This window comes from Rhopilema esculentum, chromosome 3 (genome assembly GCF_057945365.1).
Source record: "Rhopilema esculentum isolate cy_ngs chromosome 3, ASM5794536v1, whole genome shotgun sequence".
Taxonomy (NCBI): Eukaryota; Metazoa; Cnidaria; class Scyphozoa; order Rhizostomeae; family Rhizostomatidae; genus Rhopilema; species Rhopilema esculentum.
This window is the reverse complement of record NC_142817.1, coordinates 8,505,991-8,527,413: the sequence shown is the minus strand read 5'-3', so window position 1 is coordinate 8,527,413 and position 21,423 is coordinate 8,505,991. Positions and strand designations below refer to the sequence as shown.

General features: G+C 37.6%; 1 protein-coding gene across 1 annotated transcript; it reads right to left on the bottom strand.

The window, feature by feature from the left end:
• Nucleotides 1-1,070: 1,070 nt before the first annotated feature.
• Nucleotides 1,071-21,040, bottom strand: LOC135692958 (transmembrane protein 209). Its single transcript, XM_065211322.2, has 17 exons — nucleotides 20,708-21,040; nucleotides 18,629-18,687; nucleotides 18,391-18,522; nucleotides 16,446-16,669; nucleotides 12,603-12,673; nucleotides 11,188-11,237; nucleotides 10,558-10,644; nucleotides 9,150-9,246; nucleotides 7,686-7,746; nucleotides 6,760-6,822; nucleotides 6,057-6,153; nucleotides 5,513-5,638; nucleotides 5,235-5,332; nucleotides 4,596-4,710; nucleotides 3,599-3,693; nucleotides 3,038-3,111; nucleotides 1,071-2,163 (listed from the first exon to the last, which is right to left on the bottom strand). The coding sequence occupies exons 1-17, from the start codon at nucleotides 20,890-20,892 to the stop codon at nucleotides 2,106-2,108; spliced, it is 1,692 nt and encodes a 563-aa protein (XP_065067394.2). The 5' UTR covers nucleotides 20,893-21,040; the 3' UTR covers nucleotides 1,071-2,105.
• Nucleotides 21,041-21,423: the final 383 nt, after the last annotated feature.

Genomic DNA, 21,423 nt, shown 5'->3' with positions numbered 1-21,423 from the left:
CCACGTTCGTCTCCTCTCTTCTCACCACATGCCTCAGCCGCTGCAATCTCGTTTCTCTTAGCATCTTTCCCAGCCCCCTTCTTTTCACCTCTAACATCTTTCAATCAGGCGAAGTGGGCAAATGGTTAACCCACTGAACTCCAGTGCCGAGTGAGGATTTCGTTCTGTGATTACGTGTTCGATTCTAATTTGATTTGAACTTCTCGACTCGTAACCATGGAGCAACAGGTTCCCTGGTCGTATCAGTCAGAAAGAAGGAAAACGGCTGCAAGCAAAACAGAGGGCCTACACCACCGGGGGAGGGAAGGGGGCGGAGGGGCAATGGCCTCCCCACTTTTTGGTAGGTAAAAATATTTACAAAGAGGCTTGGTTTGAAGCACTAAATTTTAGTTCAATTAATAGCACTTGGCCTTTCCACTTTGAAATTTGTCACGTGGGCTCTGAAGCAACAAGCTACCTTACCTCATCATGCTTTCAGTTGAGGCTAAGATTTCTCCCTACGAACGGGTCGTATACATACGTACTTTGTTGTTGCCTTCCATTAAAAATGGCTATGAAAGAAGCAAGCATACTAAACACGATAAAGCTTTCGTCTGACACTCGTCAAAATAAGGATCGAAAATGCGAAGCTAGAAAACCGTTACCGTTAGAATCGTTAGAAAAGTAGATCGCTAGAAAAAAATTAGAGACGCGAGCACTTAACTGTAAAGGTTCCCTAGTTTTATCGCTCGGCTTGCCTATTGAAAATATTAGCACTGTGGCGTAACGGTAAAAATGGACTCTTCATTTCTCATCTATATAAGGTGATATAATCAAACTAGTTAAGTATCTACCAGGTGGCCAAATTTGCATTATAAACGCTTTGGAATCTGTTATCTTTAAAATACCGTCTATTAGTGCCTTCTGGTGACTCAAGTATATTGATCTGTGCCGCAAAAGTATTAACGGGCATGAAAGTGGTGAACCCGAAATTTTTTGACGTGTAGGCAAGCCTTTCCAAGACAATTCATGAACAGATGGTATCTTTGCAAAATAAAGTTATGGACCAATATGAGAAAACACACAGCCAATAAAATATTTCAGAATTACCATCACTTAGAAAACAAATCAAGTTAAAATGAGACGATTCGATTAATACAACCTCAAAAGATATTTAGGGTAGCCATGAAGATTACACAAACAATATGTTGGTAGCATTTTGATAAAAGAATAAAAGATTGGTGCACATTATTAGTATCCATCTCAAATAGAGAGAACTTTTTATTATACATTTGTAGAACGAAATCATAAATGTAAAAGAGTTTGGTTAATTGTAGTGATGGCTTCAAGCAGACTTCATAAAACTTTTCAAAACAGCATTTTCTTACTTTCGATCGATCGCCGAGTTGACGAGGTAACACTGATATTGTTGTTTGCGAAGCTTCAAAGCGATCCAATTTGATTGATATGATAAGAAATAATCATATGTTAAACTTTAACTTTAATACATTAGCCAAATGGCTAGGTAAGTATGTTATGCTTGGTTCCAATTCACGCATCAATCCAACTCAATAGCAATATATGGTCATGCATTACCTTAAAACAGAGCATGCTATTTTGCTGATACCGGCGAAGGCTGAGTCCGTCGCAACAGCATGGTTAGGTGATCACGACGTAAAAATATAACTTTCCAATTGTCGAATTTAGAACAAAAAATCTTAAAGAAAACCAAGGATTACCTCTTCGTGTGTAAAACCATCGAAACCTCCTACACATTGACTGAGGAACAGCTAATGAAACTAACTACAGGAGAATCGCCGTTTTGGCTTGGTTAATAAATGATAGAATAAAAAAATAATTCAATAGAAAGTAGCCTGTGCGTATATGGCCAGATCTCAGACAGTTAGACCAAGCTGCTTTGTTAAAGTCAGGACAATTTATATTTCAACATCATATGACTACTATCCTATCAAAATTAAACAAAGGTAGATTTTTAAGGCATTTTTACATGGCCACTCTATTGCAGTACTAAACTTCAGCCATAACCCAACTGAAACAGAATGAACTGAACAACTAGTCTGGCAATATGGTTCAACCAAACCATTCCTGTTCTGTCACATGCACCTTCATCGTTTGTTCAGGATCCATAAAATGTTGAGGCCAGACGGACCAAGATTTACACGCCTTGAAAAGAAATACAATAGAAACATGGGTGCCTTCGTAAAAAGTAAGGAAGGGGGGCTGTGCTGTAATGAACTCCTAGAAGCCACACCCAAGATCCCACCCATGGTCACACCCTCTACAATTCCATTTGCGTTAAAGATTCTCTGTTATGCATATGAAATGATTAACAGTGTTTGCCGCCTCTAAAAGGGCTAATAGAATTCACTCATTCACCCAAAATCAATAGCATAATGAAGAGTTAGTTCAAATTGCCAAGTACAGAATTCGCCCAACCAAACATATACTAGCTTGCTAAGGAAGGCTAAGCTCCCAAAATCTCTCTTAATTTTAATTGGCTGAGCCCCCCGTGCCCCCGAGCCCCCCTCTACGGCACCACTGAATAGTAAGTAATTAAAAAAGATAAGGAGAGCAGTAATTAAGAAGCTAGGATATTTGTGTGCGAGGATGGCTCAGTGGTTAGGGTTGCGGACTGTGCACCCAAGGGTCCTGGGGCTCGAGTCCCTGACCTGACAAATTTTCTCTTATAGGGAATGGAGCTTACCAGCTCACTGCCATTCCAGGCGTAGGAATATGAAGTGTGGTCACATCGAGAGAAAGGGCCAGGACACTGCTTGATAAGCTAAGCTGCTAAGTGTGCTAGAACTACTTTCGGTGGCTAGGTTGTAATAAATAAAAATACAAGAAACAAAAGATAGGTTCTCACTTTTATCATAGATGAAAGCAAGAGTAAACACACCGTTTGCATTTTGTAAATGTTGCACATTCAATTTGGTGCGTTTAGGGGCAGTTTAGCACTGACACTTTAGATAAATCTCTAGGAGTTCATTGAAAAACATTTTAAAAAACAACAAATGAAAACAAGATTAACACTTACTCTAACATTCCGTGGTTTTTTGTTTTGACCAGGTACAAAAATACGCTAATAGCCATGAATAGATTATGGCGGCCCTACAAAAAAATTAAAATAGATTTCAAATTCACATTGAACTTTTATATTGATCCAGCCTTGATTGTAACTTAATTCCAGCTACCAACTACACATTAACGTCTAAAATTAGCGCTCATGCTCTTCTTTTTAGATCATAAAACATTGAGGTCAAAATCTCCAAGCATGGTGGTGTGTACAGGGGCGAATCCAGCGGGGGGTGTAGGGGGTGTAGCACCCCTGATACTTCATTAATTCGTCGGCTAATCTTAATTCTTCTCCATCTATGTCTCGGTTAATCTTAATTTTTCAAATAGCATCGAAAAGTTCTCGTATGAAAGTTCTTTAACTAAGAAACTTTAAGAGGAATAAAACCCCTTATTAAAAAATATACTCATTATATCGTGTGAGTTGTGAGAGTATCTTAGAGAATTGCTCCGGGTCGCGGCAACTTTCATAACACATCTAAATGTATATTTATTCTTAAGGATATTTCTGAGTGCATTTTACCCGTGGAATGTCATGTGTTTCCTCAGCCTCGACTACTTTAAAATGCGGTGGGTGCGTTCTCGTATGTAGAATACAAAGGTCACTTCTACGATCGCCTGAAATAAAATCAACTTTTTAATGAAATTTCTATCAATTATCAATAAGTATTTAATTGAATCCTATTTAGGGCAAAACTTTGTTTGCACTTGAAATATTGAAATGAAATTTAAAACTAATGCAAAGAGACATCGATGGACATATACCAAACAAAAAACTTTTACGTAAGTAAACAAAACAAAATAAAAACCTGTTCGCCTAAAAATGGTGACCGAATCCAAGAATTGGATCGTTACATCAAACAAAAATATGTGCTATGGGCTTGACTACCAATGCCAACAAATTTATCATAGCCTTGAAAATTATTTTTGTTGTAGCCTTCTAAGCAGCTTTCTCAGCTTCTAATGATCAATTAAGGTCTTTCTTTTCATCAGAAAAATTTGTTGTGAATAACAAACATTTATGTCATCACTAATCCTCCTGCGATCGGATGGATGCTTTCCCTACTTCACCAAATTGGTGTTAGATAGATTTTCCAACTCTCCTTATCCATGACGTTAGCATAAAAGTTTTACGAGCTTCGTTTTACAACTCGGCTGACTTTGTAGAAAGACCCTTTCAGGTTCTTTCAGTTTCTTTTTTCAGTTTAAAGATAATAAGATAAATTATTGTCGATAAAAGTTCAAACCAGCCATTGAGCAGTATACGCCCTAAGTACGCTGGGATCTACCTTGGTTGGATCAATCATGTGTGTTGATAATCATTCAAGGCGTGATCATTGACAATTTAAGGACTGATCGTTGATCATTCAAGCAGTGATTGTTGGTCATTCAAGCAGTGATTTCTGATCATTCAAGCAGTGATTGTTGATCATCTAAGCAGTGATAATTTATAGTTCAGGCAGTGATTTTTAATCATTTAAGCAATGTTCATTAAACAGCAAATCAAAAAAGAAACATACTTGGTTTGCTTGGCGGCTTAAGGAAGTGCAGTCCACTGAAACTATTACCGTCCTGGTATCTTGGATTTGAAGGCAAATGTGTGTCCATATACGTGCAGAACAAATGGGCTATGATCTACAATAAACATCTCAAATAAACTTTGTAGAGAACAAGATAACAGCTTTCACAATTCGAATTTGTTTCTGCGTGAAATAATGTGAAGGCCTTTATGGTCTATATAAAAGTAAATCCAGTCCTATAAAATTGACTTTGTCCTATTTTTCACAAACAATTCAAGTCTACGTTTGCCATAGGTAAAATATATCGTCCTATGAGTGTTAAAAGCGTTCTAAACTTTGATGAGTGTTAAGTGAGCACTGTTTCAGTTTCATGGTATGATGTTCCCCTGGCTTAAGCATTGTATTAAATAGTTTTGATTCTTTTACGCATTTAACCAAATTCCTTATTAAAATCATTGTTTGGCGGTTTGATTTATAGTGATCGATTCCGTATAGACGATCTGTACATATATGCTCAGTAGTGTAGAAGAGGACGGTTCTAAGTTGCAATTGCAAGTTTCACGCTTACTGTGAACATGAAGAGAAAATTCCTATAAAATTCAACAACAAAAATTCTAATAACAAGGATGCAGCTTTCACCTGTGCATCTGTAGGCAGTTCTTGGTCCCAATTCTTTCCTTTATGAAGTCCACCAGAGTCCCATTTGTACAATCGTAAACATCCTCCGGTTGATAAATCTGCAAAAAAGTATCAAACAGCTCTAATTAAAATGACTGGGTACCGGTCTGTCATAGTAAGTGATCGATGCCCTATAGGCAGACCTGTAAAGGCTTTTAGTGTGTGGAACATAATGCGATCAACAGGCAACTGTTCTGGGTTGTCAGTAACATTGGAAAATCCTGGCAATCGCTACTCACCATCGAGTCTCTTTATCAGGTATTCTTGATTGGCAGTGATGTCCAAATAAGGAATGACGGACTTAAGAGATGGCACAAGATGCGACTTGGTTAAGGCTACATTTCTCAGCGAGTTGACACTCACAGCTGCGAAAGAAACAAAACATCCTTGAAATTGCTTCATGTTAGTCTTAATAAGTGTATATTCACTATTGAAGAAACTAACATTAAATAATCTACAATACAATACAATCATCCCTTAATTGCAAGTTTTTTAAATATGATCTATGCTTAGAAGTCCAGGTTACACACAAACATAAGATAAACAAGATAAGGAAGAGCCTTCAACAATAAACCCCTGCACAATAAACTTGAAATAACAAGGACAAAAACGTCTACGAGCCCCTGTACCACCCTGCTACCCCTGATGAACCCTACTCCTATCAGTGCTAAAAACCTTGGATTGAGCAACCAACCGAAACAACCAACCAGAATAGAGAAAAGATGGAGAGGGGCACTCTGAACAGAGCACAATAGAAAATGGATAACAAAATGTAAAACTTACATCCAATTTTGAGCTCTGTAATTCCATTTTGCGCCAGAGAATCGTTGATAGTTTTGATTTCTGCGATCAGCTTCTCCAGGATTGTCTCTGCTATCCACTGCAATGAGGAAGACTCTTGAATCCCTTTTCAACAAAGACATTCACAAAAGATCTACTGAGCATTCCTCTCCAGGTTCTTCCCCTCCAGTAAAAAACTATAAGCAAGCCCCCTCCCCTTTATTAACCCAGTCATAAAATCTCGTACAAAAGTTGGTCAAGCCAAAGCCTTCTATCTTTCCCTTTTTATTTACATTAAACTACTTTTTCAGAAGGTTCACGACATCAAAACAGGCATGAGTTCGTAAGCTAGGAAACTAACAGTCATCAGGTTGGATATGGAAAGGGCCCCCCACTCTATATGCAAGCCTTCTTTACAATTCCCCTCCCACAAGAACCCGAGGGGTCTTAATATATCTTAAATAAAGGTGTACTAATGGGGGCAATAGAGCCTGTGGTCACAGGAAAGTTTTCGTTTTCCGGATCAGTTCTTTAAATTCTCAATTTATAAACCCCGATCTATCAAAATGTTTTTGTCAATCGCCATGAAAGTTATTTTTCATTCATAAAAGCAGCTGCCATTTTCGATCATCTCTGGCATTCTGACAAATTTTCGTTTTGAAACTATTAGCTCAATTTCATTTTTATAAAAGTTGCTTAGGCTCACTTTGCGAAGATTTTCAGTCCAAAAGTCGAGCTCTGCTTTTCCAATGTTCAATTGCCTCCGCATCTGAAATGAAAGATTAATTAATTCAAAATTTGTTAAGGGAAACACAAGAAAACCTGAAATATAAGGAAAGGTTTGCACAAGTAGCTACTGTACCGACTAGGGGCGATAAATCAATATAATAACTGAAAATAGGTTTATCATAGATTAAGATAGTAAAAAAATTTTGGCTTAAGGTTGTGCCAACATCTAAATTGTTGTCCTAGCAACCCCCAATCAAATCCTTTCAATAAAGAATAAGTAGTGACTTATTTGCTTTGGGTAAATTCAACTGCCTATATGACGAATATAAAGTCACAATTGAATGCGTAAGACCTCTTCCCCGTTCCTTCGGGCGTGATGTATCGTACGTCCTCAAATAAGCTGCCACCTTTGAATAAACTTCCACCTTCGAATAAGCCCCACCTTCGAATAAGTTTCCCCCTTCGAATAAGCCGCTACCTTAAAATAGTTATTGTGAATTAGCCCCCAACCTCGAATAATCCCCCATGGACTGAGGTTTTGCCTCGACAGCAATGGGTTTATCCAACCCCCACTTTCGAATAAGCCCCCACCCTCCAAGTTTTTTATGCGAAACAAGCCCCCCCCCCCCCGAGGGCTTATAGATGACTTACGGTATCCCTTACTGTCGAAGTTAGAGCAAGAGATAAAGATATTTGAATAAGTCAAAGCCTAGAAAAGTTTGACTCTTTCTTCAGGCAAAACTCTCAAGCTGTTACAACCTTCTTCAAAAAAACAATTAAAACAAGGCATGGGTGTTGCAATATAGCTTCTTTTAATTTCACTGGCCTTGGCAATTAGCCTGATACGCATCATACAAACTCTGAGTTTCTTAAAGCTATGCTGCTCGAGAAAACAACACTTACCGTTTCATATTCGAAAACCTGATTGACATCATCACTGTTTTGGCCAGATGATTGCGGAGACCTGAAAAGCAGGGGGGAACTACAACATGGTTTTTATTGCTAGACACTGGATAATAAAATTGCAAGATATTCAAATGGGAAACCTGAGGCGTAATAATGCTGAAAAACGATCTCAAGTCTGATCAAGGCAGTTGTTATACATATAAATAAGACACTATATTAATAAAAATTGATTCTAATGTAGATTAAGTAACTTTAGGTAACGATTATAGTTTAATATAGATTAAGTAACAACAACCGATGAGAAGTAGATACATATTAGGGGCCATAGGGGGGAGGGTGGGTTTACGGTTTCGGTGAAGGAAGGTGACACTTTGAGAGGGAGGATGGGAGGGGGTTTTCAAGCTTTGGTGATGTAGCCTTGGTGAAAATTTGATCATCTTTTCCAAGGAAAATTTCACTCAAGTTGCTATTTACTTAAAGGAAGGGATAGTACGTAGCAACAGGTTTTATCTCCAGCAGAATATGAAGGCACAGAAAAACTCTCTTCGAAATCTTTATCAAAACTGCTTTATGATGCCTCACGACAGCTTCCTCGTGATCATATCATAACATGTTATTGCCCATACATTCCTTGTTTTTATATAAAACACTCCCTAAGACCCCATGCTGGCGATGCCCCTGTCTACGACTGTCTAAAATACACCCAACATTTCTCATAAGTTGTGAATGAAAGTTATCATAGCAGCGTTAAATATAAACAGGTTCACGCGAAGAAAACAATGTGCCGAGTGGTTGCGTTTTAATAAGATCCACTTTTTGAGAAGGGATCAACATTCAAGGTCAATTTTCTATGTATAAGTCCTTCTCATAGGAAATTTTACACGAACCCAACTACATTTTCAGCTTGTTTGAGGCAAATTGGTAAGAATTATTGGTTAGAATTGAGGGTGTCTATTACCCCTGCCACCTCTTTCTGACCTAATTTCAGTTAATGCTTTTGTTGATGGCGAGTAATTGTGAAAATGAAATATATGCTACGAATAAATTATGCATTATTGCTTTATTGTTCCTTTTCAAATGAATATTCAGCGGTGGGGGGGGGGGGGGTAGTGTGAGAAGTGACGCAACTGGTTATATAATACAGGGGGGTTAGAAAGCTAGTGACACAGTAGTGACAAGGGGGAGAGAGGGTTAAAAATCTTAAAATTTTTGGTGACGTCATTTATGTATGACTCTTTATACTACATTATATCACCATACGGGTTATAAAGACATTGTTGGGGAGACGAACAGAAGAAAGCTTTTTGGTGTGTGGGGCAACCCCCCGTTCTGTCGTCAAAGGACATGCGTATGGAGCGAAATCATTATTAGGCATACACTTTGACGATCGGACGGGGGGTTTTCTCACACATTTTAAGATTTTTGCTCGTGCATCTTCCCAACAAGACAATCCATACGAACCTTGTTGCCAACTGGTAAATGCCAAAACTCGGCAGAAAGTCTAGCGCACCTCGGCCATAATTCCAAAAGGAAGTACTCCAACTTCCCTCAAACTGGGCTAGAAATATAAATCAATTTACAGGATTTTATAAGGTATATGCCGCCATTTTAAAAACGCAATTTGAAACAGGCTGTCAACAATGAATTCCTTCCTATTGCCATACTGAACAACCTTTCTCCCCTTTCTAACTCCCTCACCGTGCTGTTATTTTCCAATGTATAAAATTCTTTTTTATTGGCCACAATTGTTAAAACGTGAATGGCAAAACTATCGGTCGCCGTTGCTTTAAACAAAAAACGATTTCAGAGTCTTAGAAATTCTGAGAATTTCTAGGGGCCATGAGATTCAATGTCGGTGAGTGAAGGTCTTCTAAAAACCATCATCCCCTCAAGTCAAAGATTACGCTGGTCCACCTCATACACTACTGCGCATGCGCCTTGGTTGCATCAACAGTGGCTCGTTCATCAGAACAAGTTCATTAAGTTGTCTACATAGCAACGTCAATAACCTTAACACATCAAGACATCAAGACCAATACTCACGTGTTGTGTTCAATTGAATCTTATTGGCTTCATTGAATGGTACAATCCTTTAATATTTTTTTCGTATAATTTCAGCCTCACGTGTTGCTCATTTTGTTTCATTTTTAAAATCGTGAATTTCCTCTGCATAGTATTGTCCGGAACATGTGCTTGATAACGTAATTGATGCTTTTTTGCTAATCGCTTTCAGTTGTTCTGTTGAAATTCTTTTATTTTTCGACTTTTTTGTGGTATTTTATTTGTTGAGTTTTGAAGATGGTACCAAGAATTTTGCGGTTTACATGTTTTCTAGAGTTTTGTTGAATCTCAGCCTGCCTTATTTCTTATGTTGTTCTTATATTTGAGCAAATCTCAGCCTAATGTTTTTATCTGACTGAATTTATCTGAATTTATCTGACTATATCCAGCCTTGAAAAAGGCTCTTTGCAATGATACTAGTAAATTTTGATGCATCTTGATTGACATATGTGGAGCGCTCAACGTGCTTTATTTTCTGCAAAAACCCTTGAAGAACCTGAAGTTTGCACACTATTGACAAATTTAAATAGTTATTTGGTGAAAGTGCGATGACCCTCTCCTTTGTAATAAAAAGATATATACAGGAGATATTGCGATACATCTGTCTAGCGGAGATCAAACGGACGTCACCAAAGCAGTGAACCTGATGATTTAATAGGGGAAGGAGGTTCTATTGGCGATTTACATCAAACTAGTATAGTGTACCCATACATTTGGCATTTATTGAAGCTTTGTTAACGAAAAGGGGCTATTGGCAACAATATTAAGATAAGATAATATTTTGGTATTTTCAATTCAGAAGTCTTACCTCGTCTTGTGATTGCATCTTTCTCTTCTTGTGTTTTCAGGTATCGACTGAGAGAGTCTGCGTCCGTAATCTGGTCTTCTGGGTTGACTGCAAAATATCAATGCTGGTCTTATAATAGAAGAATGCAAAAGAATATGACCAAAATTTCATGTAGTTTACCATGACTTTTGGCAGAATTTAAGCAAAGAATCAAGAGTTATGTGGACAGAAAGACTTTTTCTCTTTAAGATGTATCAAAAACAAGGAACAGAAGAAAAAGCCACCTTCCCTCTCAGGTTATTCTCGACTTGCATATTGATAAACTATGCTATTTCTGTTCAGCATTTGGTGCTTATCTCATGTTTTATACCATTTTTGTTGGCCTTGCAACCAATACACCTCATTGGGGAAACTTAAATAAAAAATGCACCGAGCTCTAATTAGAAAGAAGAATGCCATTTGATGTCGTAGGAGAATGACTAGATTAAGAAACCCAAATCCTTCCTGACTGATAGTAATAATCACAGATAAACTGGAAAGACATTGTGGTGATGGTCTGGAAACGTCATCAACATTCTTTGCTTTAAAATGATAAACCGTTATTGAATTGCCCGTAGAACTACGTAATAGGCTATACAGGCTTGCGGTTACCTGGTGATCGTCCTGGCGAGCGCCCAGGGGAATGATGCAGCCCCAGCATGCTAAAAGAGCCAAAAACAACGCTTACGCTGGTGAGTATATCAGGGACAGAGTAAGGCTTAGACCAAAAGATAAAAACAAATTATTCAAAGTAAAGAGCTTAGCATAAAAGAAAATACAAACACGGAAATACGTATCTGAAAATAAAGGAAATGCGGGACCGGGGGACTGAGGGGCTTCCCCAGTACAATCCAACATGTTGTACCGAAACTCTTTATAGCCCCTCGGTCCCTGCTGAACATGGACACATTTAAAAGTCTTTGGTGGCTTGTCAAGATTTTAAACACTGGTTCGATACTAAAATTGTAACCAGTCCTCTTTACTCTACACTCCTCAGATGTATACGTGACACCGTTATCACTTCATAGCTAGCGTTTTTACTTCATACCATTTACTCTTCCTACTTTTTTATCATTACCTTCCTACTATGTCTCTGTTTATAAAGGAAGTCCAGTGCGGTATGATATCACACCGTTACATTTGAACACTAACTAAGAGACCTTACACATAAATACCCGAAACGAAAGGTGTTGTTGAAGAAATGAAAAGGCTCAGTGTTTCAGAGAGAAAGGTACTATTGAAGAAAGGAAAATGATTAAAAATATTTATGCATAAATAATCAAAGTGAGATCTTGAACTAAATTATGACAGGTAGTACAGTAAATTCAGTTTAAAGTCACACTAAATGTTCCTAGAAAAAATGCAACTGTAAACGAAGCTGAATTGAACATTTTTGCATAATTGGACCAAAACCTTATGCACTGGATCAGCAATGTAACTTTAAGTGAAGTGGGTCTAAGCGAGTCGACTACAGTAACAAGACTCGATAAATGTAACTCTTATATATTGATACATAACTTTAGAGATGCTGCAGCCCCCTTGTGGCCCATAAATGGGGTACGGAACACTAAATGCTGTGTTGCCATTCTTATAATAGGCCTATGTCTAATATTTTCATTATTGTAAATGCAATGTACTATCTCGTGGATTTCCCCCTCTAGTGAGTTAATCTTTCCTTTACATCCGCCTGTATTGCGTTGAGTTATTATCCAATAAAAAGATACTCGAATTCACATTTCAAGATATTCGTTTAACTTGTATTTGCTACATGGTCACAAGGTTTACATGAATTGCCAAGCCCCCTTTGCTATTGTCATAACAAATAACTGCAAGTGGCTTAGTTTCATGAGAATGTATGTAAAAAATTGACCGAAGATTTTGATTGAAGAAAAGTGAGCAACATCCCACCTTTTTTACTAAGGTCGGGTCACCACAACACCATTTACTCAAATGTTCAAAAGGTTGGGCAGGCCTTTCAAAACAAGTGACAAAGAACTTTCGTGAGTACGACAAACCATCATACTCACCTACTCGACGACGAACTTGCTTTCTTGACAGTGCCTCGTGTTGGAGTCGTCTCGAATGACCTGTTTAAGACCTTTAAAAGAAGAAACAATTATTAGAAGCCCAGGATTGCCCTTGCTATCGAATAACTTGACCCTTTCTAATCTATCAAGTCTGCAAAGCACTACAATCTGGGCCAATAAGAACCTCCAAGCATTAATTCTTTATCAGTAGTTCATAAAACACCCCTATGTCAATCAAGTAAGCTCTAGTAAATACGGTCAAAGGCAAAAACACTCTAGGCCAGAATCAAAGTCGGACTTAGATCTTATTTCCTTTTTCCAGACCCCGCCATAATTTCGACAGGCCTATTCGTTATGCAAAAATTACAGTCTACATTACGTATGTGATTCATTCAAAACATCAATTCAATGCAGGCTCTGGTTTTGAAGACTACTTTAAACTCCTTTGTATTTAATATTTATTTTTTAATTCGGATCAAGGACCAGACGTTAGCCTTAATGTGAGGTTTCGCGATGCTTTTGACACGAACTTCATGATGACATGAAGATAAAACTTTTATAAGGGATTTGACCATGATAAGCGACTGTGAGTGAACAGTTTCACCCGGCGAGCTTTTAGCTGTAAAAAGTTTAAGTTTTGTGTCAAACATTAAGAAAAATTGCACTCATGCTAAGCGAGTGATGATAAATCCTAATCGCAGCTGAAGATGTCGTACATAAATGGACGTGACCTTAAATTGAATCGGTGAATTGCTATTCCTAACTCGCGTGGCTTTCTTGCCCGCATTTCCTGACTTGCTCTTGCGCAACCGGCACGCTTTGCGACTTTCTTGCCCGCATTTCCTGACTTGCTCTTGCGCAACCGGCACGCTTTGCGACTTTCTTGCCCGCATTTCCTAACTTGCTCTTGCGCAACCGGCACGCTTTGCGACTGTCTTGCCCGCATTTCCTGACTTGCTCTTGCGCAACCGTCACGCTTTGCGACTTTCATGCCCTCATTTCCTGACTTGCTCTTGCGCAACCGGCACGCTTTGCGACTTTCTTGCTCGCATTTCCTGACTTGCTCTTGCGCAACCGGCACGCTTTGTGACTTTCATGCACGCATTTCCTGACTTGCTCTTGCGCAACCGGCATGCTTTGCGACTATAATTCAAAGAACCGGCCTAATATCATACTGCATGAAAATACAAAACAGTCAATTTCTCAAGACAACTGCTGCTAAGCATGCAGGTTGGGCAAGAGCCTTTAATCATAAGTAACTGACATATTACACCATTTCGTGACGTCACTTCAGACACCGCTTCATCATTAGAATCAATCATCAACTATCAACTGATTCATGGTAAATCAGAAGAGGTGCTGCAACATTCGATCTACCATCCCTACCAGTCTTTCGATCTCCCCTTACGTGGGGTTTTGAATAATATGAAAGTTTCGCAAAAAAATGACAGTTATATAGTTAAATATCACAATAATATGACAGGAGTTGATTTGAAACACCAAAGCTTTTTAAATTTCATAAAATAACTTGTTTGGAGAGAAGAGGTTGTGTGCTAGTGACCGAGGGTTGTATTACTCTTTCCAAACAACGTAAGGATCTTTTAAGAACAAAGAGATTTTGGGAAATTTTCTTGAAAACAAAAGGGGTCTTTTCCAAGACGCACAGCATTTCGTAGACTGCTACAGGGTTACCAGATTGGCCTTTTCAGACCAAACTTTCCAATTTTGGCCTTACTCATAGTTAGAGTGCTTGGAAACTTTGCATGCCTAAATTTGGCCTTTTTGGCCTTTTCAGCGAAAATTCTAAATTGAAAGAGTAAAAACAATATGAATGGAGTAATTAGTAGTTTACTACATAGCGATACCCAATTGTAAAATATTATCACCTATTAGTCACACAAAGAGTCTAACTATCAGCAAATGAGTTTTTCAAAGAAGAAGTAAGTTTCTTATTTGAGTTAAGAGATTATTTGATAGACGCATGCGTAGAAATTCAAACAGTGCCCGTGCAATGTATTTTTGGGAATTTTTTCATTTGGCCTTTTAGTGAGCATTTTGGCGTGAGTTGCAAACCCGTCTGGCCTTCTTTTGTAAATCCCATCTGGTAACCCTGAGTCACTGCTACGCCTCGCACTACTGAAAATGTGAAAGAAATCGTTGTATTAGCCTTGGCAGGGATTTTCAATCCATTTGAGTTCGGGCCTCGCCTGATAATTTAGTGGTTGGGCCTCCACGAAGATTCACTCTCTCAGTGAATGGATCTTTCGCAATCAGCATTACCAACTTGTTTAGTTCACCGTGGGGCAAATTGTCTCTCCATCCGCCATCAAAAGAGAGGAAATGATAAGTACTTTGATGCAGCGAAAGAATTGTATACAAATGACAGATCAAGCACCATTCAGTTGCCTAATTTCGCCTTAATGTCTTTCCAACATTATAGACTGATGATTATAACGATTGACTTTATTAATTTCCCAAAATAACGTTAAGGATTGTGGAAAGAAATAAAATTACATTTCTTTCAATCTGACCCTCCTCCCTTCCGCTCAGAGATCAACAGCAAATAAATTGCACTTACAAATGTTAGTGGGATTGTTTACCAATTGATTACATTATCACTCTTAATAACTTCTAAACTGCAGTATCCAGGCAACACCATGTGGTATTGAAAAACAGTACTTTGATTGCTTTAACGACCACTTCAGTCTTTCCTGAACGCGGAATTCTATCGCATGCTTTCAATTTTGAAGACAATGTATCAATGTGAATAGGACATTTAACGGAATATGGACCACATTCAACATTCGACCTGTGTTGTAATCAAAATGAATTTGACTGTCAAAATATCATTTATATCAGAAAACAGCGTTTGTAGTAGAAGAGCAGTACCGAGGGGCAAATGACTCTAAGAAAATATCGTACCCCTTTTGTGAAAATCCTATTGTTTTATCTGAAAATCCTCGGAAATCCTTCTGTTTTAGGCAAAATCTCGTACGCTATTTGCAAGAGTGAATCGCCCCTCGAACAATACCCTGATTAACGTTTTTAGAAATGAAGCGACAAGTAGCAGTCACTTGCCCCCCCTCCGGCCCCCTTCCCCCCAGCATCTTTAGCGAAAGCACTGCAACGATTAACTCTTGACGTCTCCGCACCATCTCCCTTAGTTTGGCTTTCTACATTTTCGCAAACAAAAGATGCACTAGCCTCTAGTATCAAATACTGGAAACCTTATGAATCAGTTTTTATGAATCAAACTTTCTTTCCAACCAACAAACATAAAAATCACATTGAAACACATCCAATTACAAATTGGTTTCATTCAGCTTCAAATGAGACATTATTTCCTAATCAGTGTGCAATTCCAAGCGACTTTCAGCATGTTTTGATGAAAAATATAGGAAAAATGTCCAAAGCTTCGCATGCTCTGCATATATCGGTTGGCCAAGAGTATTAAATCGACCAACTTTAATCTGATATAATTTTACCACTTGAAAGCGGTTGTACAGATTTAAATTGTGGTCTTCAGGGTTAAAGAGGTCTTATAGAAGTTTTACGCTCTACCAAAATCAGTTGACAGTTTAAGATCATGGAAGCCTATAATGCTTGTCAAGAAACATGAAACAAAAACAAGATTAAATCAGGCTGGCTTCTTCGTCAGTAATATTGCTGGGGGTGCACATTTTTTTAAAAGGACATGCTTCTTGTCCAGCACTGTGAAAAAATACCCCTTTGATGTGTTACACATTTCTTGATACATTGAATAAACAGGGCAAAAGGCGTTGGTAAAATATATAGCAACGTCATCGACTCATGCAAAATAATAATTCAAATTGAAGGAGCTACCTTAGTTGTAGGTGATTGGCTCATATGGCTGCCCAGGCCTCTTCCATCAGCCACTAATCCTGGTGAGTAAGACGAAGAACATCTCTCTGGTGTAGTATCTTGAACCAATGTTCCACTGGAAGTTGTTCGAGAAGGCTGTCTTCTTTTAGGCCAAGATGGAGGTCCTCTGGAAATTGGTGTCTGTGGCTGCTCAATGAGTTGCTTCTTCACAACAAAAGATTTGTCTGTAACAGGCGGGAAAAATTTTTGTTAAATCTAAAAGCATTGAAGTAATTTGATATGTTACTGAGACATTTACAGTTATAACAAAAACAAAGATCAAAGGTACAAATCTATTAAGCTTATTTTAAGATGCTGGGAATAGTCAGCTAGGCTGTTATCGAAGAACAGGGACGTGTTTAAACAGCTATGATTGCGAGGGAGGGGGGTTGGAATACTAATTGGATTTTAGAGCCACACCCTTCAGGTCACTGGAAAATGATGGACACGCCCATTTTCAAAACCTGGTTTTAACTTAAGGTAAAGAAGATAAAAAGATAACTAAAGTAAACTATTGGCGTTATTTTGCTACCACCGGATACCAACAAGTGATTTTTACCGAATGAAACCAATATTTACCGAAGGACACAAAAATATCTGGGGAGTGTTGCACCCCTACACCCCCTCCCCCGCTAAATCTGTCCGTGTCTAAGAATCTACTATTCTAATTTTGTCAATGAATAGAATATCATTCCAAAATATTGGAAATAAACTAATAACTACACCAAAATTTAAAACAGCTCCGACACATGACCCGTCTGAGATCAGCTTAACACTTACCCTGGGTACCAAACTCACTTCTTATATAGTGAGTCTGGTACCCAGGGTACTTAACACTATGCACAAAATGGTTCGTGAAAGTCTTTTGAAAGATTTCCAAGTTCGATATATATATTTCATATGCGATACTTTTTAACCAAACCATGTTTGACACTGCCTGATGATAAGCAATGTTAGGGCAATATGTTTACTGCATTACATTAGATTTAGAAACATTGCCATGCCGATTTGTGGTCCCACTTTGTTAGTTACTTATCAAGCATCCTTTTTTATTTTTTTAATTGTTGTTGAGAATTAGTTTAAAAAGAAGTTGAGGGAAAACACTGCCTGGCTTTCATTTGACTCCCTGTTAAACTCTTCAGCAAATTCAATTTTATCAAAATACTTTGCTTTGGTATTGTAATTGCTTTCATAAAAATTATTCTTCCCCCTCTTTTTCCAGCTTTAGTCCCATACATTTCTGGGGTCAGCTTCTCAGATCCAGGCTCTCCAATGCCCTCTGTCTTTGGTGCCCATCTCATTGAGACCTTCTAACATTAAGCCTTCGCCTGTACAGTCTTTCCATCTCTGTTTTGGCCCTCCTCTCCCATTCTGTTCCCCACTAACTTTTTAGGTTTAACATGACAACATTCAAAGTAACAGAAAGAAATTTTTAGAAAAACAAACAACATGACAGTAGGCAAGATTGTTTAAAGGCAGAAAGACATCAAAAGTGTAACATACATAGCTTCTATTTTTCCAAGAAACATTGTGGAACAAAACTTTATTGTGCATCATCACAAATAAGAGGATCATTTTCATAAAACTGGTGATAAAAACAGCCTAAATGAGAGAACACAAGGAATGATTACCTTAAAAGCCCCTTTCTAGTCTTGTTAAATATTGCTAACAACTTCCCAGTGGAGTTTTTGCAAAGAGTCTTTCATGTGTATTTGCCTACTGCCCACCATATGCTTGTTGATTTTGGTTCCAAACCTCTCTCTTGAAATACAGTATACAAAGACTCAAGCTTTGCCATAGAAACTTGTGGGATATTCATCATTATTCTTATTCAAAGCAAGCCAGTAACAGTAACTTATCCTTGCTGCTTGATAAAAAAGTACTGATAAAATAGAAAATTTCATACCTTTTGGATCTATTTTCAGCAATCGCTGCTGCTCAGGACTCAGCACAACCACCTCATTTTGAAAACTTGGCGACAGATAGAGGTACAAATTGGCCAAAGAATTCCACAGGAAAAAGAGACATAAAAACAGGTCTGCAAGAAAAAGAATGTCTTTACCTGATTTGCATTTTGAATATCCCATACCAAATGGCATGTATATGTAACATCAAATGTTTTAAAATCAAATAAAAAACCATACCAATTTTGTTGCTGTATTCTTTCATGACAAAGTCATATTTCTCCAGACTCTTATGTATTCTAGAAAAAATGCACAAATCTCATAATATGTTTAAATACATAGTTATACATCAAAACCAACCTAAAGAAGCCATATGCTATTACATATGCTAGGAAATATTTCCTAGCATAGATTTTTCAATCTATGTTCTGACTTTTATACTCTGAAGAGTACCAGATGAAAAGCTTTAGTTTATTCAAATGTTTGCTTTTGTTCAAGTCCATTTTTTAATTTTTTTATCACCAAAAGATTGTTCACTATTACATAACTTGCCTATACTTCTATAAAGATGCTAAATCTGGTGTGTTGACATAAAACAATACAATTTACAAATAGAGATGTGACTGTTGTATTTATACTAATTTTTTCAATGACAGCTGCAACTTTAATCGTCTAAGACTCTTTGGTCAGGTCTTGCTCTAAACAAAATGAAGGTGCTCTATAAAACAAGCCCCTTAGAAACTCTAGGCGCTCTATTTTGCACCTCTAAATAAAATGTCCTTGAAAACATCCTTGAAAAGCTTTGGAAGATTGAGATCTTCATATCGAAAGCTTTGGAAGAGTGTTAAATGAGAGATTCAACGGTGATACCAAAAATCATCATAATATGAAATAACAAAACATGCAACAAACACTATGTTAATACAAATATTGAAATATAACAAAACAAAGTATCAAAATTGTTCAGATTTTTCTAGATATGTAAGTTGCCATCATTTGATGAGCTTTTATCACTGTCAGTATCACTATTGTTATGTTCAGCTTCAAATATTGCTTCAACAAAAAGCATGGCTTTAAGTCAAACATTAAACTTTGTTTCCAATTTTATGCTATCCATTCTATAAGACACGCTAGAACATCTACTACTAACGAAAGCAAATGAAAACTGAAAAGTAATCCTTGGTAGTTATTAGAGGGTTATTAGATTAAAAATGGTATCGGAAACCCAAGGTTGAATTTGCTGAATATTTTTCTCAAGGGGTAATCTGACGCAAATCATAATATTACGGTCTATTGGGAAGATTGTTTATGCTTGATCAAGTTTGTTCAACAAATTCCAAAAATTTAGTTTGCTCCGTGGTAATATTGTTTGTACATTTTGAGGGGCTCTATGAATGGCTCTCCAAGGCTATTTGTCAGGTGCGCTCTAGGCACGCGCACTCAATCGAGCACCTTTCCAGGCAAGGCCTGTTTAGTCAAAGACAACCAACGGCATTGAATACTATGCATATAGCCATCAATACTAAAGGTGTATCTTTTCAAATTTAGATCATTTCCAAAAAACAGTGCCTTTTTCGAATCAAAGGGTGTTGTAATTAATTATCCTCTTTAATGCTACTACAATTGTTAAAGATTGGTAGAGTGGTATTAATATTAATCAATCAGTTATTAGAAGCTATTTAACAAGATCTTTTGCTTCTATTGAAGTCCACTTGTGCCCTAGCTATAGGTTGCGATTTCCATGGGTCAAAGCCCCAATATTTAACTGATGAAAACAATCAAATTCATTGAAAAGTTTGATTCAAATTTTAATCTTTATGTTGTTGAATGTTTCCTTGCTGGAAAAAATTACTTTTTAAAGACAATCTTCCACTTTGCAATTCAAATTTGGGTGGTTGATAAAAATGCACTTGTATCACAAAAGAGCACTGATGTTACACATGGTACAGAACTATAGATAAGAAGATTTATATTTCAATTGTTTTTCTATTTCACTTTTTTATTGCAGAAGTCCTTTCATCAGTTCGTTTCTTCACTCCTTCCTTGTAAACGATTCCCTTGCATTTAACCATTGAACTTTAACTGAATTGATCAGATTAAAAGTTATTTAAAGAATTTTACTTCAACAGTTTCTTCTAAAAATTCAACTAAATCTTCAGTATCACAAAACTGGACAGCTAAAATTGGCGGTTTATTTGACGATGTGAATTTGATGCTGGTATGACCTCAAATAACTACGCGAAAAAGCCCTATAACAACGTTATTTGCAAAAAAGGTAACGGAAATATAGCTGGAAACTGATCTCAAATATATACTTACATTCCAAAGTAAAAAGTCAAAGCAAAAAATAGGTTTATTAATATCCATTTCCAGCATCTCTTAGACCTTTTACGCAATTCAAATATCTTGCCAGCCTCAGTGACGGCTGAAGAACGATACTTGTTGAAATCATTTGAATGCACCTCGGAGGACCTGAGTCTAGACCCCGCTTGCAAAAATGCCATTTCAGCTAATGTCAAGAAAACATGGGAAACAGATTCTTTAAAAAGCCATCATTATCTGGCTTCTATCTTGAAAGTACTTTTTTGGATCTCAACGGTGCATCCTCCATTTTGTGATGAAAATTCGAGTGGAAACCGCGCGTTTTTTAAAACGAGGCTATCAGCCTCTTTTTGTTCCCCGATTTGTGTTGCCATACCATGTTACCAAACGGGGGGTGGGGGTCACCTGCTATAAGTAACTGTGCTTATTATTCCCTTAAATACGACCTTAGCTTAAGCTTGGTAGCTATCTCTTTACCATGGTTAATCTACTTAGTCGGGAATGAAATACCAATGCAATATAAAGGGCATAAAACTCCCTCAGAAAAACTGACATAGACATTACATGACACGGAGAGCGAGTTGGGCCGTTGGCGCATTGGTGCAAATCGCTCAACCTACCATAAATTACTGATTGACGATTGGGAGGGAATAGACAGAAAAAGCCTTTTTCCCTACTAATAGCCGACACACCAGTCCTACCTAATAGCATCG

Coding starts and splice junctions, on each gene's coding strand:
- LOC135692958 (XM_065211322.2), bottom strand. CDS start 20,892: ATGGCATTTTTGCAAGCGGGGTCTAGACTCAGGTCCTCCGAGGTGCAT. Junction 6,154..6,759: donor GGACTGAAAATCTTCGCAAA/GTGAGCCTAAGC, acceptor TCCTCATTGCAG/TGGATAGCAGAGACAATCCT. Junction 5,333..5,512: donor CCTGATAAAGAGACTCGATG/GTGAGTAGCGAT, acceptor ACTTTTTTGCAG/ATTTATCAACCGGAGGATGT.